Here is a 10,551-nt window from a genome sequence, read left to right as displayed (position 1 = left end):
TTACTTGTCTTTGAATATTCTCGTCCAACTCTGAAAATAAGTCTTTTCGGCCACACATGTGATTTCTAGAATAGTTATCAGGATATCAAATATTTTTATTTGCTTTTTCACTTTCTTTATAAGGAAGGAATACACTAGATTTCACGTTTTCTTCTTCTTTAGTTGCTGCTACATGATTTCTCTCTTCCACCTTGGGAGTTGATCTACACTCATAACTAAGATGACCATATTTATTGCAATTAGAACATTGTATCTGAGATTTATTTCCTTATTGAAATCTACCTCTACCACGTTCTCGGCCTCGAACTCCTCATCCACGACTTGGCTTCTGATTCTCTTCACTTGTTTGGCCTCTTCCATGTGATTGATTGCCTCGTCCACATGTTCCTCATCCACCTCTATAATTTCCACCTCTATATCCTCCATAATATCCTCCATGATTGCTTGTACTTTGTCCAAAATTATTCGCTAGCTCCACTTTCATTAAAGGGCAGCTTGCTCTGCAAGACGCGTTCCAAATTTCCAATATCATCATTTTGCTTCATTTTATGTTTATGGGCTTGGAGGGAATCCACAAGTTCGTCGATTGATATTTGTGACAAATCTTTTGATTCTTCAATGGCAACAACCATATAATTAAATTTGCATGTTAATGACCGCAATTTTTTTTCATTACTCTTACGTCATCAAGTGTTTCTCCGTTCCTTTTCATTTCATTTACCACCGCTTTCACTTGGGTGATATAATCATCAGCACTTTCTGAAACTTTTATTTTCAATGTCCCAAATTCAGCTCTAAGGGTTTGTAATGTTGGCCTTTTCCGCTCATTGTAGGGATTTTTCAAAATTCCCTATGCTACCTTTGATGTTTCGCATCTGAAATTTTTCTAAAGGTTGATTCATCAACACCTAGAAAAATAAAGAACAACGACCTATTATCCCTCTTATGAGCTTCTTTCAACACTTGCTTTTCTTCGTTTGTCAAAGCCGCTTCGACAGCTGCATTTTCGGGCTTGACATATCCTTCTTCGACAACATCCCAACAATTTTGAGAAACAAGCAAAACCTTTATTTAGATGCTCCAATTGCTATAATTTGTCTTTGTTAATTTTGGGGTCTATAATTGAATCTTGTTTACCATTTGTGATGTGGACACGAACCTAATTCTTATAGTTAGAAACATAATAAACACTCAAAATCAAACTAATTTTATTATTCACAAATATATATTAAAGAAAAATATTACATAATTGCCGCTATCTATTTACTCAAGCCACCAATTCTTTCGCAACACTCACACACCTTTTTTTGTTCTCTCTACTTATATTTACACAGACATGACTTATATATAGTTTTCTAAACCGTCTTAAAGTGTTGCCGCCTAAGACTATTCAAACATTGCTGCCATAATTACCCATCATCCTTATCTTTTAATATTTCATGAAACTTCCAGCAAATTTATGAATATTTTCATCTTAGTCCTTAAAAAATCATCACCAAGTGCCACGTTACTAGGTCAAGTTCTAGACCAATTCTTTTGAAAGTTTGTTATCCACCTGGCAAGCCAATTTCTTTGTCACCTTATCTGCATGCTTAGCGGACTTTAAAAGTCAGTTTGACTTCTAACAATAAATAAGGCAAAGCGAAACTCAAAGAAGCTATTGTTAGCAGTTGAATAATTAATTGTGAAATTAACTGTTAAAGAAGTTAACTGTTAAAATGTTGTTAAACAGAGGCGGGTACAGGGGGGTTGGCAAAATTTTTATTTAAGCCTTTAAATTTTTTTAATTTTAAAATTAGTAAAGATAAAATTGCACTTTGACCCCCTAAAATTATAAAAATTCAATTTAATCCTTTAAAAATTATAAAGATATAGACTATAAAAAATTAAAATTTCATTCGGCCCCTCTAAAAATTTGTTTTGGCTTCACCCATGCAAGTTAGTTTGTTGAACAGCTTAGCAGCTTTAATATCTTGTCTATAAATATAGACTCATGTGTCGTTGGAAAGACAAGATCAAGAAATACTCTTTTCATTTTTGTTAGTCTCTATTATAATCAAACAGATAGAACCTCTACTCAAGTAATATTTGTTGTTGGAGGTGAAGATAAAAATAGAAACATGGTGAATGAGTTGAATGTCGAAGATGTTGAGTATTCAGAGCCAGTCAGTCCAACTGCACAGTATTTCAACAGCTCAGTGCTCTCCGTTTGCATTCTTGCTGTTTTGGACACCGAAATTCCTATCGATGATTCCCCAGCCTTGGGTTTGCTTAAAGATGTCTTCCTTCCCATTAGTCCTCGCTTCTCCTCCCTTATGGTATATATAATAATACATATACATATATGTGTTCCACTTTATTTTCTCTTTCTATCTATCATTTTTATCATCTGTCTAATGTATACCTATGTATGTTTGAGTGCTTTCTACACGTGTATTTGAGGGCTAGGTCTCATTTTCAGCTTGGAGTATCGATATTCAATTACCCCCGCTAACTATTTGAACTGATCATGAGAAACAGGTTGAAGATGAAAACGGGGTAAAGCATTGGAAGAAGGTTAAAGTAAAGCTGGAAGATCATGTAAACATCCCTAATTTCCCCTCAGGATTATCACCACAATCTTATGACAACCATCTAAGCAACTATCTGTCCAAGATAGCAATGGAACAGCTCCCACATAATCGGCCACTATGGAATATTCATATCATCAAGTACCCTACTAGAAACGCAGCTGGTAATTTAATATTCAAGCTTCATCATTCACTGGGTGACGGCTATTCTCTCATGGCTGCTCTTCTTTCTTGTCTACAAAGAGCTGACAATCCTTCGGTTCCATTGACATTTCCTTCAATTACTTCTGTCCCGAACCCAAATCTTTCCGTCAGAGGTACCAGCATATTCAGGAACATTCCTAAAGTGTTACGGTCAGCCTTCAACACTGTATCAGATTTTGGATGGAGCTTGATGAAAAGCAGCTATGTTGAAGATGATATTAGTTTGATAAGATCTGGGAATCCTGGGGTAGAGTTCAAGCCAGTTGTAATTTCAACAATGACATTTTCACTTGATGACATCAAACAAATCAAGACCAAGCTTAGAGTGGTACGTTTTTGGTACTAGCTTTTATCTCACATTTAATAACTCATTACATCTGCCTAACTTTCATGCATTTAATTATATTTAAATACTTTTATGGATTAAAATAAATGTTAAGGAGATGATATAATTTGATTAGGTGAGAATATATAATTTATAGTAAGTATATATAAATGATTAAATAGTTTATTCACATATCTAAATATTTATTGACACTAATAATGTAATTGAGAATCTGCAATTCTGCAATTTTCTTTCTAGAGAAACAAAAATTGGTTGTTGAATTAACTTCCTTTCTTTTTTTGGGTTCATTTACCAGACAATAAATGATGTGATAACGGGAATAATTTTCCTTGGGACTCGATTATACATGCAAGAAGGAAGAAATAAGTTGAATAATGAACATTCAACAGCACTAGTGCTGCTGAATACTAGGGCCATTCGAGAGTACAAGTCAGTGAAGGAGATGCACAAACCCTGTGCTGAGAAAGTATGGGGAAACCAGTTCGCCTTCTTGCATGTTTCAATGCCTGAATTAATCAGTTTGGAATCTTTGAATCCGATTGATTTTGTGTGGAAAGCTCAGAAACTTATTCAGAGACAGCGAAACTCGGGTGCTATTTTTCTTACAGCTCGCCTTCTTGAGTGGTTCAGGAAATTTAAAGGCCCCGAGGTATCTTCTGTCCAAGTTTATCAATATTTATATATGGCGAAAACTAGATAAATTTAAACCTGCTGAATATGTTATCATGAAGAGTTAACAATTCAAACACATTTAACTTCAACTTAAGTTAATCAAAATTCAAAATAAATTTGAACTTGAAATTGGCCCACTTATTAAAATTCAAAATAGCTCAAACAAATGTCCAATTAAATTTATATCAGTAACAAATGTCCAATTTAAGAAATAGTAAAACCTATTCAAATCATTTATATTAGTAACAATAAAATATTTATACTAAGTATTGAACAAAGAAAAACTATTTATACTAAGTAATAACTACCTTTCTTTATGGTTTTATATACTATATAATTTTATTTATTTAAATTTATAATAAATATTTTAGTTTATTTCAAAAACTGTTTTTGATAATTATTAATTTCATTATTAATTTAATTTATTAAATTTTATTTAACATTATTTTAAGATTAAAAACTCGATCATATCTCTTTTAATAATCAAATAAAAACATAAATAAAAATAATATAATTTAACTCTAAAATGAATGATTCAAAATAATATGTGCACTAAATTAAACTTGAATAAATAAAGATGAAATATTCAAATTCAAAATAATTCAAAAATTTTAAATCCAAATTGATCCCACCCAAAATCAATCCATAGGTCTAATTGAGTTATAAATTTAATATATATGATTTTTATACATAAAAGATTAAAGTAGGTTGTAAGTCCTTATCTTTTGAAATTAATTCTTATATTTAAAAATACTAAATTTTCTATATTTCTATTTAAAATCTCAATTTAATAATTAATACTATTAATAAAATTTACAAAATTTATCATTAATACACCCATACAATCAGACCAACTTCATAAGAAGTATTGTTACATACATCTACCTTTCCAACCATAATAGATATAATCTTAAACCCTAAACCAAATACATCTAATTTAAGGTTATGGATAGAGAAAAAGCCAAATTAGAAGAAAGAGCAAAATCAATAATATTTTGCATGTATAACAGGCAACGGCGAAATACATCTACAGCACAATAAAGAACTCCAGCATGGCACTCTCCAACATAATTGGACCGGTGGAACAAATGGCATTGGCTAACCATCCAATTAAAAGCTTGTATTTTATGATGGTCGGCGGGCCTGAGGTCTATTTATAGATTATATATAAAATCAATCATATGAATATAGAATATGGATTTGATGAATGCATTTGGTGTTTGCAGAGTCTAACCATAACAATGGTTAGCTACATGGGAAAGCTGAGGGTTGCTTTTAAAACCGAGAAAGGTTTTATTGATCCCGAAAAGTTGAAGTCATTTATCCAGAATGCTTTTGAGATGATCCTCAAGGCTGCACAAGATATTGCTTAATTAATTCAATCTCAAATTCCATACACAATTGTATTCTACCCTTGCTTTGTTTTGGGTTAGGAATAATTGCTTTATATTGACGGAAGAATCTTAAATACATGCAATGCTATAGCAATGTTTTACTTCAATTACAGAAGATGTCTCATTTAGAAAGAAAAATATTTATGCAAGTGTGTGTTTATAAAATATTTATGTGTCTTACTATGGTACTCACCATTAGCGGCCTGCTATCCGATTACTCGATTGGGTCTCGACCTGGAGTCTACATGGTTTGCACCTTGTATTCGCACGTGAGGTGTTCGTGTCCTTCCATGAGCTCGCATGATGTGGGTTTGCATCACCATGCCGACGAACCCATACAAAGAAAACACGTGTTAATCCTACAGTAGGGTATGTAATGTATAAAAAAAATATAAAAATATAAAAAATAATTTTTAAAAATTAGAAAATATTAAAAATTTGAAAATAAATTTCAAAAGAAAAGCTTTAACAAGTCATTTCAATTTTCAGATACTAATTGAATCCATCAATCATAGCATGAAAGATGAACTTTCCTATTACAATTTAATATCTTGCTATTTCCCTCACTTGTTTCCACTTCCTCGATAGAAATTAGCTTCACTTGTTTCAATACCCTCCACACATATCTATATCTATCTATACTAAATCAAAGGAGTAATGACACTAAGAGCACGTTTGGTTCGCTGTATTGGAATAGATGTGTAATGGAATAGAGGCGTAATAGCAAATTAATTGTTTGGTTGAATGTAATGGAATAGAGGCGTAATAGTATTCTTGTGTTTGGTTGAATGGAATGGTGTAATAGCATAAGGGAAAAAACTAAAATAACTAGAATACCCTTAGCAGAAATTTGTTTAGATAAATGATTATTGTTATTGTTATTAAATTTTAATAAGATTATTAATATCAATAATAAATAATTTAATCATATTTTAACATAATTATTATTAAATATATTTTAATTAAAATATATAATTTAATAAAATTCTTAATAATCAATATTCTTATATGAATTTACTCAAATCATAATATATGATACTATAAAATATAATTTGAAATAATTAATATTAAATATATTTTAATTAAAATATATGATTTAATAAAATTCTTAATATTAAATATTCTTATATGAATTTTCTAAAATCATAATATATAATACTATGAAATATAATTTAACATAATTATTATTAAATATAATTTAATAAAATATATAATTTCAATTACTTATTTAATATAAATTCAAATTAATGACGATTAATTATATTAGATATATATGATCTTGTACTAAAATTATTTTAAATTACCATATTATTTAATAATTGGAATACAGTTAATTTCTTACCAAATTATCTAAAATGTTAAAAATTGTGTTTGGTAAAATTTTAAAATAGTTGGCACAATAATTATGTTTTAAAAACTATTAAATTTTTTTTACTGTACCATTCTAAAAACTTCAAATATTGTTTTCTTAAAAATATTAAAGTGCTAATTTATCATCATACTATAGATAAATATTGAAATTTGTCACTGTACTTTATTTTTATTTATATTTGCCGTTATTTTTAAAAAAATATGAGTAAATTTGTAACTTAATTTTTATGTTATTGAATTTTACCACTAAAATTTAAATTTTATTAATTTTGCCACTAACTATTATTTTTAGTTAAACTCTTATTTTAAATTTATATTGAATTTATATTTTTTAAATTACAAACATCTTCATTTAACTTAACGAGTAAATATAATTCTTGACTTTCCTTTCTCATCATCTAAACAAAAGCACAATAAACAAATTGTCAAAAAGAAACACAAATCCAATAGTTGGGAGATTCAAAAGCTTTCTCCAATAATGTGTTTCTTCTATAAGAAACAATGCTTATAAGCAGCTTGTCAAAGCTCAAAATCTATTTAGTCCTATGTCATACATCCAATGTCATTTGAATACAAACAAATAACTGGCTTTAAATGGCAAAAGATATAACCTTAGGTGGACTCATGACAAGACTAGCAAGAATTTGACCAGTGATGTTAGAACACAGATTCACAGATGCTAATTTGTATATATGCTCCCTCACATCAGCACCAAACCCAAGAACCTCCATGTAACCTCCCATTTTCCACACTCTCCATAATACCACGGAGATAGTAAAAGAGTTTATATTCGTGTCAAAATTCCAAACTTTGTATAAGCTCATTCACATTCCGTAAATGAAATAATAGAAATAAGATAAACCAATGTTACCTTTCGAGACCGAATGAAAAGATACCAAGTGTATATCCTTCTCGCCAGTAACCCATAGATCGTGCAACCTTCTTAAAAGAGTGGAATTTCTTTTCAGAACATAAACATTCTCCGGTAAACCTGTGAAACCAAGGTGGTTATCAAGGTCGATGCAAACTTCCCTTAGGAAAGCGAAGTCATTGTTAACGAATGGTAAAGCAAGAACATATGCAAATCAACCTACCTCATCTCGCTAGCAAAACAAGACCTTCTTCCTTGCGTAACTCCACGATTGCCTTCGGTTTTCCTCGAAGAACTCGCAATCAAAATGAGAAAAATGAAATTGCAGGAACCTTTTCATTTATAATATACTTTTCAAAGCATTTCATTGATACCATCTGTTGGGTTGCTCGGATTTATTACAACCAAGGCCCTAACGGTGATGCCATTAGACTTGGCTTCTGCAATTGTTTCTTAAGCTCGATACTTCCAAACCCCATCCTGTAGCTTCATCAAGATAGTAGGAACCTGAAAATCCAAAAGAAAGTTGTAATTACAACAATGGCCGATCAAAAATGGTTGGACGGTTAAAGGAAATCTCTATTGCCAATCATTTAACAAGTTCTACCGGGAAAGACAGCTAAGAAGTAATCCTCAAGAAACATAACGCAACTTGATATAGGTCAGTTAAAGCTTGGTCAATGAAGCAAAAAGTGAGTACTTACTTCACTAACAGATAATTAAAGATAGCTTACAAATAACTAAATACTAAATAATGCTTTAAGTTATTATATGCTTGGAAACTAGATGCACTAACAGTAAAAACGTGACAGATAAAACAGTCACACAAAGCAAAGACAGCATTCTCTACATGTAAACTAGTGTATCCCTAATTCATAATAAAACCCAATGTAAAGTCAATCAATATCATATATCAAGGGAAATCAATCAAGCATACCCCAACAGATGCCAAAACATGAAAATCATGCTAAACATTAAGAATAACTCAATGCTGACTACCTTAGGAGCAGCCATGGGATATTCTTCAGGCAAAAATAGTTCCAACTTGAAAACCCCTCCTAAACAAATAACCAAACAAGAAAATGCATCATATCCTATACATAAATGCAAAATGACAAAAAAAGTGATGAGATATTACCAGAAACAACTTCCAAAAACCAGACTAACCACATCATAAGACTTAAAACCATGCTAATTGGACTTATATTTCAACACTCAACATTGAAAACAAGGGCCCCTTCTTTCTCATTAAAAGATAGAGATGAAGTAAAATAAACACAGCATAACCATTTTCTCAAATGAAAAATCATACTCTTAAGGCATATAGAGGTCATTTTAATGACTAAAAATTGGCAATGGTGTCAATCTTTATGTATTCAATCAGTTGAGACCCAACTATTATACAATAACTGCTAAAATTTTACATTTCTAACACAAAGAAAAGCACAACCCATCGATTAAAAAATCAACTACCTTCATATGGAGATTATGTTGGACCAAGGATCATCACATTGAAATATCGCATATTATCCTCGATGGTGAGGCACTAATTCCAAAGCACAGATTTAAGGGAAAAACAATAAAATTAAACAATTTTCAGCCCATAACATTTAAACCAAAAAAAAACCTATAGCAAACAATATTCAACAAGAATTTCAAAAAAGAAGCAAAGTATTTACCGGTTCATTGAGGAGACGCTGAGTTTCCTATTTAGATCAAAGATAAAGAAACAAAATTAAGCATGAAACATTGACATAATTCACGAAACAAACTAAGAAGACTTAAAACAATTTACTGAAGCTTCTGATTCATTAAAACCCCAAAACAATTCAGCTACCAAATCAAACTCTAGAAACACAAAAAAAAGAACACACTATTTTTAAAAAAAAAGGAAGATTTTCTGAGGGTTCCAATGAGGAAACCGAGAAGGATGAGAGTGAGATCGAAAGAGAAACCTTAATGATTCTTCGAGGGAGATTAGTGTTGGCCATTCGCGAGATCGATGGGAAGGAAAAATAAAAAAAATATTTGAGGGTTTTGGGGATCTAGAAATGGAGAGAGATAATAAAATACCAGTGCCATGCCATGCCCACCACACGTGAAAAAAACCTATATAAAAAAGAGAGGTAAAAAAGAGAAGGAGAAGAGGCGATGAGAGTGGAGAAGAAAGCTAGAAGGAAGAAACAGAAGACGTGGATTTTGGGTAAAATAGAAGAGGGAATAGGGAGGGTAAAACAGGGACCAAAACTGAAGCAGCGCCTAAACTGAGCTCAAGGAAGGGATTAGAAATCGGTGGATTTCACCGATTAGGTTAGTAATGGTTTAGCCCCGTAATAGCAATACATTGAACCAAACAACGGATTAGAGGCGTAATAAGTAGGGCCCACCGATTAGGGGTGTATTGGCTATGCCAATACACCCAACCAAATATAGTGTAAGTATTATAATTTCGTTGGTGAATATGATGATACTTTATTCTCCAATTGAATAGAAACTAAAATTATATTTGTATTCATTAGGCTTAAAGAAGCTTTACGTGGCAAATTATTGACAAAGAGAAAGGTGGGAAGAGAGAGTTTGTTTGATAAATTATTGAAATTTTTTATTTCATTGAAAATTAAAATATTTAACCTTTAATATTTTAAATGTGTTTGATAATTTTTTAATTTTTTATTTAATATATAATTTTAACAAAAATGTTGAAAAGATAAGTAAGTAGGTAGCTACTTATCGAGAAATTATTAGGTGGACCTTCCCACCACATAAGCAATGGTCCCATCCAATTATATAATGCCATGTAAGATTACTTTTACATAATAGTTGACAAAATTGATACTTAATTTTTCAATTTATCAAACACACTCTTAATTAACTTTTTCATAATTACAAAGGGAGAAGTCAACAAACACCGAAAATGATAATTGGAAATGGAAGACAACTGTATAGAAAATGTCTTTCTTTTTTTTTAATTTAAATAATTTTTAGTCTTAGCCATTCATTTAATTAGGGTGAAAAAAAGTGTAACTTTCTTTAGTTTTATATGGGTGTAAGTAGACTTGATTATGGGTAAGGCTGAATTCGAACAGGGTTAATGTAAAGTTTTAGGCTCGGGCTTGTTTGAAA

The 10,551-nt window shown here is 31.0% G+C and overlaps 1 protein-coding gene across 1 annotated transcript; it reads left to right on the top strand.

The window, feature by feature from the left end:
* Positions 1-2,051: 2,051 nt before the first annotated feature.
* Positions 2,052-5,293, top strand: LOC105780842 (wax ester synthase/diacylglycerol acyltransferase 4). Its single transcript, XM_012605361.2, has 5 exons — positions 2,052-2,318; positions 2,521-3,102; positions 3,416-3,769; positions 4,803-4,940; positions 5,019-5,293. The coding sequence occupies exons 1-5, from the start codon at positions 2,121-2,123 to the stop codon at positions 5,163-5,165; spliced, it is 1,419 nt and encodes a 472-aa protein (XP_012460815.1). The 5' UTR covers positions 2,052-2,120; the 3' UTR covers positions 5,166-5,293.
* The last annotated feature ends 5,258 nt before the right edge of the window (positions 5,294-10,551 follow it).

This window comes from Gossypium raimondii, chromosome 4 (assembly GCF_025698545.1).
Source record: "Gossypium raimondii isolate GPD5lz chromosome 4, ASM2569854v1, whole genome shotgun sequence".
Classification (NCBI taxonomy): Eukaryota; Viridiplantae; Streptophyta; class Magnoliopsida; order Malvales; family Malvaceae; genus Gossypium; species Gossypium raimondii.
The sequence above is the reverse complement of the archived record's forward strand: the minus strand, read 5'-3'. Positions and strand labels throughout refer to the sequence as shown.